This window comes from Pimephales promelas, chromosome 11, assembly GCF_988280905.1.
Source record: "Pimephales promelas chromosome 11, fPimPro1.hap1.1, whole genome shotgun sequence".
NCBI classification, from domain to species: Eukaryota; Metazoa; Chordata; class Actinopteri; order Cypriniformes; family Leuciscidae; genus Pimephales; species Pimephales promelas.
This window is the reverse complement of record NC_142779.1, coordinates 25,119,308-25,138,971: the sequence shown is the minus strand read 5'-3', so window position 1 is coordinate 25,138,971 and position 19,664 is coordinate 25,119,308. Positions and strand designations below refer to the sequence as shown.

The following is a 19,664-nucleotide window of genomic DNA, read 5'->3' as shown; positions in this document are numbered from 1 at the left end:
AGAATGCACAATGGAAAAATGGTTATTATTTCATGGGGTTTGGAAATGTTCTGCAGGTGTTGGTGTCTGCAGTATATTATATTTCATTTTTAAAGAGGAGAACTTGCTGTTCACATCCTGACACACCTGTCAACACTATTGAATATCTCTCTCGCTGTTCAAATCTACTCGCTTCCCCCCACATCTTAGTAACTGTGCTTAGACAGCTTCTCTCTTCATTCTGTCAATGTGGAAGACATGTGACGGACACCTGTAAAATACCCACTGGGCTCTGTTCCCCTGCAAGGTGACCGTTATCTCAATTGAGTCTTTTAGCATCTATAAAAAGCATTAAGACACACAAACTGATATATGGGGATTATTACATTTCTAGGTCATCGCTGAAGTGGAAGCTGCAATGTATTTATTTCTCTATCTCTGCCACCAAGGTTTTTCAAGGGAGGGTTTGGCCAACATATTACTTTTTATTTAAGAGCCAGAATTACTAACATCTGGTGCCAGTGCAAACTCTTTTTCTCCATTAAAAACTACTTTCAGTTACTAAAGACATGCAGTGAAACCTCATTGCATATGCTTTTGTTGGAGTTTCCCTTTCAGGCGAAAATGTATGGTTAGAGAAAATTTAAATAAATTATGCATTGGCATTTACTCAGGTTGGCGGTAGTCAATTTACTTGTATTTGAAGAATCGACGCCAGGCTCTCAGTGAGAAAGAGAACTCTGATTGGCTCTTCAGCTTAGTGAACGAGTCAGTGCATGAGAATTATAACAAAACAGCGAGCAATGATGTCAAAACTGTACAGATAGAAGGTCGTTCTCATTTTACCTCATCTTACCTGAGCGTTCTTGGGCAAATATTTTAATATTAACATGAGGAGTGGAATAAAGAAAGTGATCGACAGGATTGATATACAAACACGGTTTAAGTTTGCTTTGTTAACGATTTGTTAACGAAAGGGGTCAAGGGGTTAAAAACTGGCTTTTTAAATTTTAATATATTGTTGTCTGAGGTCAACTTTTGATGTTCGCTTGTTTTTTGCATTCAAAAACATAAAAATGAATAACTACTAGGCTATTTTGTACCCTAGTTTTGAACCTACCCAACAAACGCTCGGTTTTTATGGGCGTCTCGCATGACTCACGGAATGATTCGCCCATACATGTTCGACCCAGAGTCCGTGTGTTGCACCATTCCTGTCAGATCCAATATAGACGGCACACCACCGTTCTTTAATCTTAATCGGTCTGCAAATCCAGTCTTGTTTACAATCCTCAGTGAAATGAAGCGAACAGACGGACGATGTTTTACCTCATCAACTGGAACATCATTAAAAATAAAGATTATCCATGCAGTCCTATTGGAATCCAGAGGAAGCTTATGCAGCAACTGTCTTCTTCCACAACCAGGCACTGCACAATATTTTGTATTGCCCGGTAACTCGATCCGGTTTGTCATCACGAGGTAGGCCTATGTTATTTAGCTATGCGTGTAATGTGCGAATCGGTGGGTGGGGCTAAACCGGCCGTGTTGAAGTAGGCGTTGATCTTCTTCTGCGTTTTATCCTCTTTGTCGTCATAGTTCCCCACTTTTAAAAACGAGTCGTTTGCTGAGCCTGGTGTCAATAAAAGCTTTTATTGGACTAACAAGGACGTTTTCAGTTCTGAAACTTACAGGATATTAGGGATCGACCGATATGGATTTTTTAGTGCCGATACCGATTTTTTTTTTCCCATCAGCCTTAGCCGATGACCGATACGGGCTGCCGATTTTCTTGAGCCGATATTTGGAGCCGATATATTTTGCTCCGATATATTGATGTTAACAAATGTTACAGGTCTCAATTTAATAAAAGTAACATTTAATTAACTTCAAAAAAATAATATTTAACAAATAGTAAAAACATGTGAGGTACAACAAGAACAAGTAGATAAACATTTTTTAACAAATATTAAAAACATGAGGTAGAACAAAAAAAAGTTCAGTGCTGAAAATAAATATTTAAGCATAAATTAAATAATTACACTATTGCACACAGTAGCAACCAGCATAATAAAGTGCCCAGTAAAATACTTTATCAAAATAAAATGAGCATGTCAAGTCTCTAATATCACTGCGATGGCGAGGGAGACACACACCACACACGTCCAAACCTCAGCCTGGTGGGCGCTGAATAAATCTCCCACAAAAAGCACAGAACAACGTTGACATTACTTAATCCTATGACCAGTGCTCGTTACAGCACCCGTATGCAGTGGTGTAGTCTACTTTTTTGTAGTGAGTATACTGTGATATACCAGCATATCCCCCCCCCCCCCCCCTGCTGCCACTACCACCCATTTGCGAAAAATTTTCAAAACTTGTGTGATATTCCTTTAGAATTCTGTTTTAATAGATTTGATTATTATTTTAAAAATTACATTTTACTATGCAATTTTTTTCATAATTCCATCGAGTTACTTTATTTATCATATAAACTGTTGTAAATTTGAGCTTTGGTGTGTTTTAATAAACTATTATTAGTATTATTAGGCCTTCTTGAAATAGGCCTACACTCTACTGCGCAATAGTAATATATTTCTTTTATATTTTCTTCAAGTGATACAAAACGTTGATTTTGACAGGTTGCATGAAGCAGGGGCGCCATAGGATTTTGATCATTACTTAGGATTTGTTCTAAAAAAAAGGTAACACTTTAGTTTAGGATCTAATGCTCACTATTAACCAGTTTCATTACATGCAAAGGCAGGGTTTTATAATCACTGTTGTCCCAAATGTGAGGTAGGTTAGTCATGGGGATTCAGGGTTTCCCTGAGAAAATTTTTATTTCTCTGATCTACATATGTGCATTTTAGGATGTTTTGAAGGCCAAAAAAATAAAAATAAATAATAATAATAGATAACAGCTTTAAAACCATGTCAGTGGGCAGCTGATTATTTCTCTCTCCTCATCAGCATCACCCTCTTTTTCTCTTTGTTTTTATCTTGCCCTGTCTCTTCCCCTCCTAAAGATGAGCTTTGACTGATATAGGCTTTTCATTTTTATCAGTCAGTGAAGACAGTAAACATGGGGTCAACTGATAGGTGGATTTTCCCTATGAATAATTTTTCTCTGACACGTTTATTCACTGAAAGCTACTAAAGCTAGGTAGTTAAGTTTATTAAATGCATTCAAAACATATAGGCTACACATTGATCTTACAGGGCCATAGACAGGGCTTTATAATCAAAGAGGTCCTAAATTTGAGGTTGGGGCTTCAATTTTTTTTAAATTTCTCTGATGTGCATTTCAAGACGTTTGAAGACCAAAAAAAGAATAAGAAATAGCTTTAAAACCATGTCAGTGGGCAGTAGATTCTCTTCCCCGATGAGCTTTTTTAATGTAACTTACTAAAGGCTACAATTTTTATTATATTCTCAATATGTACACATTCGTTATTACTCTTGTGGCTAAAATGATGAAAAGGTCTTTGTTAATGTTTCTTGTCCCCTCGCAATGACAGTAAACTATTAAATTGCATGAGTCACGTTACAGGCCTATTTATTTCAGTTCAAAATGGCGAAATTAGACAAAACTATATTAGTTTGCCTGGTTATTATTATTATTATTTTTTTTTTGTCATTCGTTTAACATTTATGACCTAAAAAAATGTAAAATATGAAGTTTAGCCACTTACATCTTATCTTGCACTTGCCCGTAAACTGAAGCGTCTAGTTGCTCTGCTGAAATCCGCGCTCAGCGTCTGTGAATTTAAAGCCCGCCTACTTTGATTTGATTTGTCATCTCAAATATTCTGACATTGACGAGCAGTGACAGACCAATGAGGCTCAGATGAACACGAACACACACACACACACACACACACACACACACACCCTGTCCTCTGTTTTTGACGTGCTCTCTGCTCGCGCGCTGAATCTGATAACAGAACTTACTTAGGGAACACGGAATTCTGTCGCCTACGTTTGGGTGCTGATGTCGTAGGAAATGTATTTCACAAAACGATGTTGTTACGAATCCTCACGCTTTTTAAAGTGGGCATACGGAGATCTTTGACATTTCCTAGTGGGTATACGCAAATCCTTGACATTTTCTAGTGGGTATACGGCGTATACCTGCGTATCACGTAGACTACACCACTGCCCGTATGCATACTAGGGCTGTCAAAATTGCTCAAATGGCGTTTGCATATTCCCTCTAAAAAAACACATTCGAACATCTCGTTGTGCATTTTGTCATTGACGCACATTACGTCAATAACAGAACACATTAATACAAAGAGACATATCTACTATATAGTTTATTTGAGTTTAAACACATTTGACAACGTATTAAAAAGCAAGTAAATCAACTAATGGCCAAGACCGCAGAGCTCACTTTGTCTCGCCCGGACTCGCTCAGGCACTCTCTCTCTCTCGCTCTCATGCTCTCTGCGTGTCGGTTAAATGAACAACAACAAAAAAATGTTGAGTGCTGATTAAGAGTTTTGTGCAAGCAATTTAAGGTTGCGAGTCGCGACTCTTGTCCCAAATATAGCAGGCTTCATTCAGTGATTGAAGATTCACAGTATATAAAACCGACAGTGAGCGCTCCGAGTGAAGTGTGCAACTGTGGTAACGTTATTAGTCTGCAACCGCGGGTCGAATGTAGAATATTCATAGACAGCCCTAATGCATATTGAACGGATAGCCTACACCTTAGCTATTTGCAGCTCCCTAACACAATGGCAAGCAGTTAAGATTTATAGACGAGGCATTTGCATTTTCCATTTGGACCCACAAACTTGCTTAGCTAAATAGTTGCAAGCGCATAACAGTTATAGAGCAACGTGTTTCCATTTTCAAAGTGTTTGGCAATTTTTCAGCAGTCAAACATTTAAAAGATCCTTTGAAAGTTTAAGTTACCAGTCTCTTGAAGAGCAGGTTGCACTCTGCTAGTGGGGGAGGGCAGCATCTCCAGCAGCAGCACAGAGCTGCCGGTGGCCGGCTGTCTATAAATAATGGCGGGAAAAAACTATCGGCGAACGTAGCAGCCGCGTATCGGCCGATTCCGATACACGTAAAAATATCACGCAAATATCGGCCCGATATATCGGGTGGGGCGGGGCTTTTCTTCACTGACTTTCTATGATGTTCAAAGGATGCTGATATTTCAACCCGATCTCACGGGAATTCGTACGAATTTTACGAGGTGGCTAATTCGTAACAATTCGTACGACCTCACTTGTACGAATAAGTACGATTTTGCTAAATCGTACATATTTTACGAATTAGCCAATTCGTATGAATTCGTACGAATGACCTACCCCTGACTCCGCCCCTAAACATAACCGTCACGTGGGTTTAGACAAATCGTACAAATTCGTACTAGTGAGGTCGTATGAATTAGTACGAATTAGCCACTTTTGAATCACTTGTACGAATTCGTACGAATCTTCGTGAGATAGTGTAGGATTTTTAGAAGTCAGCTGAGACTATGAGGTGGCGAACAGGAACATGGTTTATGTAACATTAGCAACACATTATTAGCTGTTCTGTAATGTAGTCAAGCCAAAGGCTAGTCATATAATTTACTTTTATGTGTCCGACGTTGTAGAGAGTGATACATAAAACATTTATATTCTGATACATCCACTTGTAGATGAGGCTGTAGGTGTAATTTGCTCTTCCTCTTCTTCTGAATCAGTGTCTTGTTCAAAGATTATGACTGAATTAAACCAGTATTTCCACTTGCTATTGCGTAGCAGAGTTACTACTGTTGACTGAGCGGATCCAGTAGTCCGAGCTGGTGTGAGTGAGTGGAGGCGGGGACTAATTTGCATATTTATAATTTCATGTATCGGCCTGCTAAATGAAGCAAGGGTTTAGAGTTACATTCAGACTATTTTAAGGCATGAATAAATCACTTTTTAAAGGAAAAAAAACATTTAAATATGTCTTTTTGATTATCAAAGGTGAGTTTTAAGGGTTCAAATTATTGACTGCAGGGGACTTTATCCAATTTTATGATATGGCTGGAGTATTTTCATAGGGAACAGAGAGCGTTTAGTAGAAGGAAGATCATTTTCTCCAATAGTGTTTTTATTTATTTGGAATGCCAGATGAAGAAAGACATTTTCCGAACATATAATTTGCCAAGCCATGTTATTTTTTTTTTAATTTGCGCTACTCTTTGGTAAATTGCGTTGATCATTATGGAAATGAGCTGTTACTTCTCTCTTTCTTAAAGGGGTCATGAACTGGCTTTTAAAATGTTATTATATTGTTGTCTGAGGTCAACTTAAGACGTTTGCTTGGTTTTTGCATTCAAAAACATCAAAATGAATAAGTAATAGGCTATTTTGTACCCAAGTTGTGAGCCTTCCTAAAAAACGGTCGTTTTTATGGGCGTGTCGCACTGAAGACTTGGAAATAAACGCCCACTGCTGTGAGTGGATAACGGTTTTGCATATTATAATGAGTTTCACTCACCCGTCGGTGTGCGTGGGGGAAAACGTCCTATGTTGTCAAATGGCAACCGGATTCGCCCATACATGTTCGACCCAGAGTCCGTGTGTTGCACAATTCCTGTCAGATCCAATATACGGCACAGCACCGTTTTTTACTCTTAATCGGTCTGCAAATCCAGTCTTGTTTACAAAACAATCCTCACTGAAATGAAGCGAACAGACGACGATGTTTTACCCTCATCAGCTGGAACGTCATTAAAAATAAAGTTTATCCATGAAGTCCTACTGGAATCCAGAGGAAGCTTATGCAGCGACTGTCTTCTTTTACAACCAGGCACTGCAAAATATTCTTTATTGCTCGGTAGAACGATCCGGTTTCATCACGAGGTAGGCATGTAAGTTAGGCTACTTAGCTATGCGTGTAATGCGCGAATCGGTGGGCGGGGCTAAACCGGCCGTGTTGAAGTAGGTGTTGATCTTCTTCTGCGGGGGTGGTGTTTTAACCCCTTCGACGTCATAGTTTCTCACTTTTCAAAACGAAACGTTTTCAGAGGCTGGTGTAAATAAAAGCTTTTATTGGACTAACAAGGATGTTTTCAGTTCTGAAACTTACAGGATATTCTTATAATATGATGACCTCTTAGATATCAAAAGCTCAAGGAAAATTTGATTTCTCAGTTCATCACCCCTTTAATATGCACATTGTCAGTAAATCAACAGCAAAAGGTTCCACTCGTATCTGCGCTTTTATGGGATAGTGGTCTCAGTCTAATTGGCTCTGTTTAGTAAATCTTTCCAAAGGCCTTTTAAAGGGTTAGTTCACCCAAAAATGAAAATTCTGTCAGTATTTACTCACCCTCATGTTGTTCCAACCCCGTAAGACCTTCGTTCATCTTCGGAACACAAATTAAGATATTTAAGATATTAAGATCGCTCCTGCATACAGTCCATAGGCTTCTTGAGGGACTGGCTCTTGCTGTCCCCGAAAAGTCATTAAAGACATCGTTAAAATAGTCCAAGTGACTACAGTGGCTCAATCTTAAGCTTATCAAACGACGAGAACACTTTTGTGCGCAAAAAAACAACAAAAATAACGACTTTATTTCAACTATTCACGTCCTTCTCCATGAGCCTGTAAGTCAGTTAACGTGATTGCGTAAAGCTACGTCACACGTAGGCTCACTATTGGCCGACGCTGGTCATGTGTGTGTGATGCGTGTGACGTACAATAACAAAAGCTTACGCTATTAAACTAGTAACCTGACTAGAGGGAGAAATAAACGAATAGTTGAAATAAAGTCGTTATTTTTGTTGTTTTTTTGCGCACAAAAGTGTTCTCGTCGTTTGATAAACTTAAGATTGAGCCCCTGTAGTCACTTGGACTATTTTAACGATGTCTTTAATGACTTTTCGGAGACAGCAAGAGCCAGTCCCTCAAGAAGCCTATGGACTGTATGCAGGAGCGATCTTAATATCTTAAATATCTTAATTTGTGCTCCGAAGATGAACGAAGGTCTTACGGGGTTGGAACAACATGAGGGTGAGTAAATACTGACAGAATTTTCATTTTTGGGTGAACTAACCCTTTAAGGAATCCAGTTCTTCAGTTATATTTACATTTATGAATTTGGCTGACACTTTTATCCAAAGCGACTTACAATTGCTATATATGTCAGAGGTCGCACGCCTCTGTAGCAACTAGGGGGGTAAGTGTCTTGCTCAGGGACACATTGGTGTCTCACAGTGGATTCAAACCTGGGTCTCTCACACCAAAGGCATGTGTCTTATCCACTGTGCCATCACCACCCCACATATTTTATATAAAAGTGAATTTCTCAAAACGATATTTGTTTCCATGATCAATATGTTTCTTTATGTAACTTCATGTGCATCAGGCTACAGATATCGACACTGGAAACTACAGTAAGATGGCCTACAGACTGATCATCCCTCCCGCGCCCGAGGGGCAGGACAGTTTCGTCATTGAGCCGTACACTGGCATCATCAAGAGCGCCATCATGTTCAGAAACATGCGCCGATCCTACTTCAAGTTTCAGGTCATCGCCACGGACAACTACGGGCAGGGGCTGAGCAGCAGGGCTGATGTGGTGGTGAGTGACCTTTGACCAAATCCAGTTCATGTAAAAAGATGATTCAAACACAGCTGAGAGATCCCACTCAAACATGTGGCTTTAAGAAAAAAAAACATGTGATTCAGTGATTTTAGGTCTAATTAATTTAAAATGAGTCTAAATCACATAACAATCTGCACTGTTAGTAAGTGAAAATATCTCTCCAGAGTGTCGGTATGGTTTGGTAAATATGTTATGTTTCAGTAAATGTTTGCATGCAGATGAGCATATGCTATTTGTGCACTACTTAGTGCAGTAATGAATATAGAAATTAACTGTTTTTGTGTCAGCTAAATTATTTATGCTGTTATATCTCCTGAAGTGTTGCAGCCAGTGAATTGTATAATTCCCAGAAATCTCTGGAGCTAATGAATGCCTAATAAAATAAGAGGGATTTCGAATTGCAATGTATCAGGGTTTTAAACATCATGGCATTAATGTTTGTCATTCCACTAGATTAGAAGTAGAATTATTCTATAATCATTCATTTGGCTGCTACACTGTTACTGACCAATTACATTAAAAACCAAGTATTGATATACTTGCTATTACGATTGCTATTGCTGTTTGGTCAGAGGAAATATAAAAAATCCAGATTGAATATCTGGATATGAAGAGTTCAGATGCAAAAAGCCTCTAAATGCCATTTGAAATTTTCTTCTTTAATGATGATTTTTGTCAAACTTGTATATTCAAGTTCAGTAATTTCACTTAAATAACAATTAATAGGTAATTATCATTGCTATTTAAGTGAAATCACTGAACTTAAATATACAAGCTTGACATAAATCATCATTAAAGAAGAAAATTTCAAATGGCATTTAGAGGCTTTTGCATCTGAACTCTTCATATATATACTGTACATATGAAGAGTTCAGATGCAAAAGCCTCTAAATGCCATTTGAAATTTTCTTCTAAAATGACCATTTTTATCAAGCTTGTATATTTAAGTTCAGTAATTTCACTTAAATGACAATTAATAGGTAATCTTCATTGCCATTTAAGTGAAATTACTGAACTTAAATATACAAGCTTGATAAAAATGATCATTCTAGAAGAAAATTTCAAATGGCACTTAGAGGCTTTTGCATCTGAACTCTTCATATATAGAATGCGTATTTGGATATTTAGATAGATTGAATAGATCAGCCTGTGCATATAAACTACACCACTCGAATCACCTTCGAATCACTCATCTTCTATCTATTTTGTATTCTGTGTGGGTTGTAGGTGTCCGTTGTGAATGCCTTGGACATGCAGGTTGTGGTCTCTAATGTGCCGCCCACTGTGGTGGAAGAGAATAAAGAGCAGCTGATTAGGTGAGAATTCCTCCCTCGATGTGTTTCTCTGCTTTGCTGGTTTCCTTGAGTGGCTTTAAGTGTTCCCTCCACTTTCAGCAGGCTTTGTTTTCCCACTTGCTTTTATTTAAATGGACATCGAAATTGGTAAAACAGAATTTGCTCATTTGGCAAAATTCAATGAGCAAAAGAAATCTACTTTGCTCAGTAGATTGCTGTGTAATCATAATAAAAGACAAAATGCTCGCTTTATAAATGCTAGTCAGATATATATATATATATATATATATATATATATATATATATATATATATATATATTTCAAACCCAAGATATTACAATGCTATTCATTCAATTTGTTATATCATACTTTTATAACAAATTGAATGATTTATGTTTGCGTGAATGTTTTGTATGATTTACAGATGCGTTATAGGAAGAATCTCACAAACTCGTATATTTGCCCCTTGAAATATTGACTCTATTACCATGTAAATGTAATCACCTTTTTAAAATATTTAAGTATTTATTCATCATGTTAATATTCGCTGTACTGTCAGATGATGATTTTTATTGAGCCCCACACATGACATATATATATATATATATATATATATATATATATATATATATATATATATATGTATATATATATGAAGAGTTCAGATGCAAAAGCCTATAAATGCCATTTGAAATTTTCTTCTTTAATGATGATTTTTATCAAACTTGTATATTTAAGTTCAGTAATTTCACTTAAATAACAATTAATAGGTAATTGCCATTTAAGTGAAATTACTAAACTTAAATATACAAGTTTGATAAAAATCATCATTAAAGAAGAAAATTTCAAATGGCATTTAGAGGCTTTTGCATCGGAACTCTTCATATATATATATATATATATACAAAAACGGACCTAATAGCTTTTCTCACGTCTTTCTCCGCTGCCATTACTGAACACAAACTGACACGCTACATCAACATCATTGTTTTCAGCCACTCCCTCTGTTCCCTGATTGGTCCTACAAAATATTGATATCTGGAAACCTAAGGATATACAGCAGTCCCAGACGTAGTACTGAAGGAAAATGAAATTGAGCGGAAGTGTGTAGGAGGGCGCAGCCAGGCTAAGATCTCACCCCGTGGGGTCAAAATTATCATAAGAATGGTGATTAAAAATCCCAAGAACCACACGGGGAGACCTAGTGTATGACCTGCAGAGAGCTGGGACCAAAGTAACAAAGGCTACCATCAGTAACACACTACGCCGCCAGACTCAAATCCTGCAGTGCCAGATGTGTCCCCCTGCTTAACACTAGAAGTGCCAGAATTCCATAACTACTAGAACTGCCACAAGCAGCCATTTTCACCGTTTGATTGCAAACTCTGTATCTTTGATGATAAATACCCAATTGAGAGATTAATGCATTTCTTGTTTGTGATTTTCTGGAATTTATTGTTGTTTTTCTTCTCATTTTGTCTCTCATAGTTGAAGGGTACCTATGATGAAAATTAAAGGCCTTCCTCATGATTATAAGTGGTAGAACATGCAGAAATGGTGGCTGGCTATCATATATATATATATATATATATATATATATATAGACAGCCACCATATATATATATATATATATATATATAGAACATGGCCATGACTTGGTAAAACGTGGGAACAAATGAACAATGGTAATGAACAATGAACAAATTGATATTACATGGCCGTGATATACATCAATGGGGCTCCCTAGAAAAATAATAAAAATATATGCAAATCAGTGGTGATAGTTAGAAATAAAAGTAACATTTTGTGTTTTGTGAATATTGTCATCATGGGTTTTGCATTTGAACATATGAGGAAGATAAAGTCATTTCATATATCATATTTTTCAGTATTTTGGAGCGCTATGTGCAAGATCAGATCCCTGGTGCTAAAGTGATAGTGGAATCGATCGGCCCTCGGCGGCATGGAGAAGGTTATGAACTTGAAGACTACTCCAAATCAGATCTGCAGGTGTACGCCATCGACCCTCTCACCAACAGAGCAATCTCCAGACAAGAGCTCTTCAAGTAAGCCAAACACACAGCCACTCCTGACACCTTTAACATATAGTCTGCTAGTTTGTTCCCAACATTTGGAAAAAGAAGTCAGAGCATTGACCTGTGTGCTATTTTCAAAATCATCTATCAGTGGCTTGATAAACAGCTAGTCAACTAATCGGTCTTAAGCCGATTGGTGGTCGTTGATGGGCGTTGCTCTTGCTCTCGCTCTGGTTGATGTGTGTCTGCGACTTTGCGCAAGCTCTTTCAGGAGAAGCGCCCATACAAGGAATTTGGCCGTTTATGATGTCTGAAAAAAAAAAACAAAAAAAAAAACTTTCCAAAACGTATACGAATCCCGAATGAGTGTATTTGCCACAGAAATGCTCTGTCATACTGTATGTCCAACTTGTTTTTTTTTGTTTTTGTTTTTTTTTACTTTGGCCATGTTTTGCATGAGAAACTCTTTAAAACTCTTTAACAGTGCAAATAAGTCAGAATGCATTAAATAACATTAGACATCCCCTTTAAGATAGATAAAAATAGTTGCTTGCATTGTTTTTGTGGCTGAACAAGAGTTCTGGAGGTGTGTAGAATGAGATTCAGACAAAGGCGATTATTTTAAAACCAAGGAAGATAGGATTGGAAGACATTAAAGGAGTGATACATCCTCATATCTGGATGGAAGCCTTTAGAGAGTTTAACTAACACAACTAAAGAGTGCTAGGCTAATGTTACATAGGACACACATACATATATCATATACATTTTGGAACAGCTTGATTTTGGATTGAGTGTAGAGAATGTCTTTGTGTGTGTGTTACGTGTATTAAGTGTGCGGGATTCGCTGGGCCACACAGGCTTTTGGTACCTAGTGATGGGGGTCAATCTTTTCCTCATCTGAATGTTTTTGATGTTGGATGGGAACTTTTGGATGGGACACCAAGGTTTTAGCACCAAAAAAAAAAATCATTCTAATATGCTGATTTGGTGCTAATAATATCTTTATTATCAATGTCAAAAACAGATGGTTTACTAGTTTTGTGGAAACCATGACACTTTTGACACACTATTTCAGGATTTCTATTAATTTGAACTATTTTGTAACATCATAACAGTCTTCTTTACTGTCACTTTTGGTCAATTTAATGGATATTTGCTGGATAAAAGTATGAAAGTATACTAATGTCTTTTAAAAGATTCACTCTAAAAAATGATGGGTTAAAAACAGCCATTTCTGGGTTATTTGGCAACCCTGTGCTGGGTAAATATTGGACATAAGACATGCTGGATTATTTTTATCCAGTTGGTTGGGTTTTATACATTAGCCCATTTGCTATCGCACTAGATCAACAGCGCTCATTTTACAGTTAGTGGTGTACGTGACAACTTTTAGTGTTGTCATGTTTCAGCCCTGGTCGCACATTCATTTTGCTGGAGGTGAATCTTTCATGTTGGTGCTGGTGCGTCGATTTGCTAGCATTCCAAGCACACGTTAGCTTGACGTTCATGTAAACAAAATAATGTCAAATTTTAGACTACAGACGTTTTCCTACTTGTACAGTAATTATTTGATAGGATACAATGTAATACAAAACAAAAAGTTTCCCCTCAGGACTTTTTCTCTCAGAAAAGGACACAAAATTGAAAAATGTATCCAGTTTTTTATATATTAGAAAAAAAATATTTGGATATCATAACATAACTCTAGTCCAGGGGTGTCCCTAGTCCAGGGGTGTCCCAAACTCGGTCCTGGAGGTCCACTGTTCTGCAGAGTTTGTCCCTATCTCAATGAAATGCACCTGAAACAGCTAATCAATATGTTGATTAGATGTTGAAGATCATTAGGCATGCTAAAAACGTACAAGCAGGTGCGTTGAGGCAAGTTGGAACTAGGACCGAGGACCAAGTTTGGACACCCCTCCTCTAGTCTAAAAAAATTGTGGCAAAAAGTGAAGGAGATAAAGGAAATTAAATTCGTTTGTAAACAGCTGTTCTACAGGAAACACCTGCCCTTTTCAGCCGAGAGGAAAAAGCCGCTGACGTCCAGACACACACTCATTTGAACTCTGCCGTTCCCCTATCACTCAGCAGGGAGACGCGTCTGTCACTGGGATCCAACACAAGTCATCAGGATTCTTTTCAAATATGTGTTTACTGAGCCAACACACACGTCTCATTCATATTCACAAGCACAGGAGTTCACAGACCACCTGCCTTATTCTGCCTTTCCAGTCACACATCTTACCCTTATACACATTTTATTTTGTTCACCGTGAGTTGTGTTCTGCTTGTTTGCAGAAAGCAGAACAGCAGATGAAAATTTCATGGCTCAGAAGTTAACATTCCTTTAGAGAAATAAAGACGCAATTGAAACAACCGTTGACAGAAATAATTAGCAAGAATTTGATGAGAAATGTTTGAACTCATTTTAAAATCTTTTAAAATTTGAAATTGAATTAGATCTAACTAATTTAAGATTGCATGCGAGGGTCACGGGAGAAAATCTCAGTTCTAGAAGGTTCATGCAGAGTTGTCTCTCTCTTTGCTCTACATTTTCAAAAGCAACTGAGATATCTAATGAACGGTTCTTGTTGTAGTGTTATTGCTGTTTACTTAACCACCATGGCTCTAAAATCTCATTCAAACGTGCGGATTTGAACTGCGAAGACAGGTTGTATTGTTGTCCATGGATCTTGCTTGGCATGCAGTAAAATCAGTGTTATTTTAGTATTATTTATACACTATCATATTATTTATTAATATTTTGAAAGCTATTTTTATAATTCACTTTTCATTTTAATTTTAGTTTAGTTTTTAGTCATTTTGGTATGTGCTTTTGGCATTTATATTTTTAATATTTCAGCATTTGAAATACTTTTATACAGCTTTATTTATTTATTTATTTATTTTTTGTAATTTTAGGACTAATTTAACTCGTTCAATTGCCGTGTACTGAAAATGTTGATAACATTTTAATTCAGCTTTATTTCAATTATATTTAACGTTTTTCACTTGCACAAAGCTATTTTCTTACAATGATTAGGAATGATTATTGTAATGATTTTGATATTTTGGTTTGGAGAACAGAATGATATTCTTCTTTTGTGTTTTAATGAAAGAAAAAAACTTGGTAAACATGGTAAAGTTATTAAAAGCTTATGTGTCTCGCTCGTCTGTTTTCAGACAGACTGAGCAGCTCTTCGTTTCATTCAGCGGATGTGCTAAGCTGAATCGAAACAGAGCCTATCCAGATGGACAGTTGATGCCATAATGCTAGCATACACTTCTAAAGGCTTGAATTGTCCTTTAGGTGTTAGAGTGTACTCCACTAGAGGCATGGCCTCGTCGTGGGCTTGGTCTAGCGGGATTACCTTGCAGGATATCTGTATGGCGGCAGACTGGGTCTCCCTGTCTACATTTATAAGGTTTTATAACCTAGAGCCCAGCAAACAAATTTAGGAACGTTAGTTTTTGGTTCCCAAAACGTTCCTAGAACGCTTTGAGCTCTTGAGCTCCCTCATTGGATTTGACATCACCAAGGGCCTCTCTCGATAGACTGCTGCAGTTGCGACAGCCAATAGACACGCAAGCCATCTTCCCTTTGTCTGCATGCTGCCGCAACGGGTTTAACATTAATTCAAAATGAAGGATAATTTTTGCTTTAATATCTCGTGGAAAAGAGGTTTTCCCCTAGCGCAAGATATTACACAGTATTCGTTCCCTCTTCTAGAGAGAACCGAGGTTACATTAGTAACTGAGTACGTTTCTTTGTCCAGAATCCATTTGGTCTCTCTCAGTTGTGTTTTGAATGGATAAATCAAGTCATCCTGCTGGTTAGAAACCACTGACTCTGAAATACGATAAAGACAGTCAGCCATGGTTGAGCACGTTCACACTCCGTGTCTGTAACAGCATGAGTGTTGTTTCTCTTCCTCCACAACAGGGACATGATTCAGAGAGATTAAGTTGTGGCTGAAATCACAAGTTAAAATGGGAATATGAAACATTCCAGGAGCTTTCATTAAAAAAGAAACAATATATTTCCCCCATGCTATAGTTCAGCTTGAGTTTGTTCCATTCTGTCTCCAATTAGTGGAACATTTAGCATTTAAAGTTTTAATAATTCATTATTTGTTAAGGTCCAAGGTGCATAGTCATCTATTGTAAAGGCCTGCACACCAAGCACGTTAACTATAACGATAAAGATCCTAGTTCACACCAAAACTATAACAAAAAAGATATGAGGAAAGATATCATTGGGAGAGTTTTTCCAACTCTCTAAATAGAGTGATGGATTCTTCCAACTCCTCTCTTTTTTTAAGGATATCATGTACCCAAAAGCGCCTGTTTTTCTTTTGATATTTTTTGTAACGTACAGCAGCAGCAGGTCATCCATTTTTGCTACTTTGAAACCGCAGCGTTCGCGTGTGCGTGCTTAGAATAAAAAGACTGTAAGAGCCAAATGTTACTTGTTCATAATTATAGGTTTTAATTCCTGTGTTTAACACTGGGTGGCGCATGTTTGTAAATCGGCCACCGGTATAAAGGTTGAAAATATAATATTGTCAGGGGTGTAAAGTAACGAATTACAAATACTCACGTTACTGTAATTAAGTAGTTTTTTCCAGAAATTGTACTTTTTTGAGTAAGTTTAAAATTGTGTAATTTTACTTTTACTTGAGTACATTTTAAGCGATGTATCGGTACTTTTTCTCCGCTATTTTCCTTCTGTTTGTGGCCGTTACTCGTTACATGCTTGTTTTAATGTTATTTTTATCCATCAACGTGATTGGATCGAGTAATCGGTCTCGTGACTGTCATCAATTCAAATTAAGCATCGAAAACTTACCGCCTATTCCTGCTGTTACTCGTGACTGCTGTGGAAGTGCATTCATCACGCATCAATTCAATCCAGATATCAGCGTCTTCCTCTAATATGCTAAGGTACATTTCACATTTCTGCTTAATATGATACTGTACTGTATATAGGCTGGCCTGTCTACATGGCCTAACATTTGGTCTGCGGTTGGGGGAATTGCGAGACGAGTTCCTAATGCGGTGAATTCCCGCTCCCATTTCACAATCACAGGAGAGACGCGCGTCACGATCTGTGCACTGCCGCGTCTCGCGCTCGCCATGCCGCCAGATTCAGAATCAGTGCACCATGTCGTTAACTTGAACTGCATTTCTTAATAAGAAATTAGCACAGCTCGTTAATAAACAGCGTTTTTTGATTGATCCATTATATGATCCGTCTTCATTTGGCGCAAAAACATTTTTCATGCTGAACTTTTTTTTTTTTTTTTTTTTTTGTGGATGCTGCTGATAAAACAGCTTCGCCGAGACTTCAGAGACAAAGTGTGTTTGTTTCTTTTGTAAAAGTTTCCTGGATATAACTTCCCTATTTAATTCACAATTTTCCTTACAAATTATATTATCAGTATTTAATGTTGATAATAGCATTACAATGTGAGTAAATGTAGCTGTGTAAAATGTAAGGGATGATGCCACCCTTCTAGAACAATGCATTTACGTTTAAATTGTAACATATTTAATAGCATGGAATAAAAGTGAGTAATTAGTGTTAGCTCATTATCTTAGCCTTTTTCAGTGCATTATTTGAGTTAACATGATAATATTAGTGATTCTCATTTATCAAAACACTAACATTGGTACCATTTTGGAGAGAAATTGGGTATTTTTTTTTATTTTATTTAACCCATATCTCTTGGTGTGTGATGCTGAACTATCATATGAGTTTCTAAAGGTCTTTGAATTCTTTGCACAGTTATGAATATTGATATTTTATGTGCAACAATAACATGCTCAGGCCCAGTGGCTTTTCGCCTAATTTTAAATGCTTTTCCCCCCAAATATGATTTAAATGGTGATAAGTGTACTGATTTGATGCATTTTAAAAAGATGGATGATAGATATTCTTCAATCTTTCTTACAAAGAACAAAATATAATGTGAATTCCAGTATGTGCTTTTTTTTTAAAATTTATAAATTGTAGTGCACAGTGTTTATTATAAGGGTTAGAATCCGCACCTCAGTACTCACTACTCACTACTCATGAGTACTTTTAAATAAGCTACTTTTTTACTCTTACTCAAGTAGTTTTTTGGACAAGTACTTTTTACTCTACTCACACTACATTTTTTGGAATGTAATGGTACTTTTACTTGAGTATGTTTTTTCAGTACTCTTTCCACCACTGAATATTGTTGAGAGGTGTTTGACCCGGAAGGGCAAAGGGTTTTTTCGGCGCCTTGTAATGCTGATGAGAAAAAATAAAATAAAATGGACCACTTTGGATTTCAACAATATTTTCTACGAGAGTTTGTTTTAGCACTAGGGCAATCAAGTGACCGTAGCATTATAACATCGAGCGTGTCAGCCAGGCTTCCCCGGGTTCAGGCACTTCAGTAGTTCGTGTCAAACGAACTCCTAACAAAGACTGTTATTGGTCTTTGGTGTGGATGCATATATAGTTATCGTTATCTTTATAGTTAACGTGATTGGTGTGAACGGGCCTTAAGCGTTGGCGTTCTTATTATTCTTTTGCTTCTTCTTCTTTGGCTGATGAGTCTTTGGCAACCCATAGAACCACTTGTGGAAAAGTTTTGAAATTTGGCACACAGATTGTGAACAGTCTGACCTGTCACTATAGCAAATTTTGAGTCTCTAACTTAATCCTTCTAGCGCCACTACCTGTCCTAATTTTCACTCATGTTTATGCAAATAACGTTAGAACTGTAAGGGCTAGAGACAAAATTGCGAGCGAGCTTGTGGCAATTCGATTGCCTATATGACATAATTTTCCATTATGAAAAGTCTTTTAGAATTTTGCTTTTTCAAATTTGTTCTACGCAATTTGTCCAACTTTCACCAATATTGAACCCGATCATCTTCAGACCATCCTGACAAAAGGTTATGAAATTTGTTTGAAGGTTACGGAAAAATTATATGTAGTGTTCGTAAAAATAGACAGAAGGCTATATCTCTGCAACGCTTTGGTAAACTTGGTAGATGTCATCACAAATTTGATGAGACGGCATGCCTTCTTTTGGTGCAGCGCCACCTACTGGTCCGGAGATATGAAAAATGTCTATTTGTGCTTCTGAACGGTTTATACAAAAATCATAAAATTGGTCTTGTTAGATTTGGTGCAGCATGCCGAGTCGAATGATTTCCAATATCCAGTGATATCCAAATGTCGAATGATATCAAGCCGTTTAGCCGAATGAGCCGTTGATATCGGCCATTTTGAATTATGTAAAATGCTGTATTTTATGAACGCATTAGCGTATCGTTCCAAAACTCCATATGAGTCATAGGCACCATGCCTTGGAGGTACTCAACCTTGTGGTCAAAAGTAATGAATTTTCCAAAAATGCTAATAACCTTTGAATAAATTAGCCTATTCTAATGAAACGGGTCTAAATAGATTCCTTGGGTAATGCCAAAAACATTAACAAAATTATAAACAGTTTTGTTTTTGCCCCCATTTTTCATGAGCTGAACTCAAAGATAGAAAAAAGACTTTCTATGTACACACAATGCCTATTTCTCTTAAATATGGTTCACAAACAGTCTAAATCTGTGTTAGTGAGCACTTCTCCTTTGCCGAGATAATCCATCCACCTCACAGGTGTGGCATATCAAGATGCTGATTAGACGGCACAATGATTTGTACTATGTATTAGATGTACCTTAGGCTGGCCACAATAAAATGCCACTCTAAA

The 19,664-nt window shown here is 37.2% G+C and overlaps 1 protein-coding gene across 2 annotated transcripts in view; it reads left to right on the top strand.

The window, feature by feature from the left end:
- The window catches only part of pcdh15a (protocadherin-related 15a), a 409,861-nt gene that overhangs the window by 355,400 nt on the left and 34,797 nt on the right, over nt 1-19,664 (top strand). For both annotated transcript variants that reach the window (XM_089117218.1, XM_089117217.1), the window contains 3 exons: nt 8,342-8,557; nt 9,809-9,897; nt 11,767-11,943. In XM_089117218.1, coding sequence (XP_088973344.1) covers nt 8,342-8,557; nt 9,809-9,897; nt 11,767-11,943 — 482 coding nt within the window. The remainder of the gene's footprint in view (nt 1-8,341; nt 8,558-9,808; nt 9,898-11,766; nt 11,944-19,664) is intronic.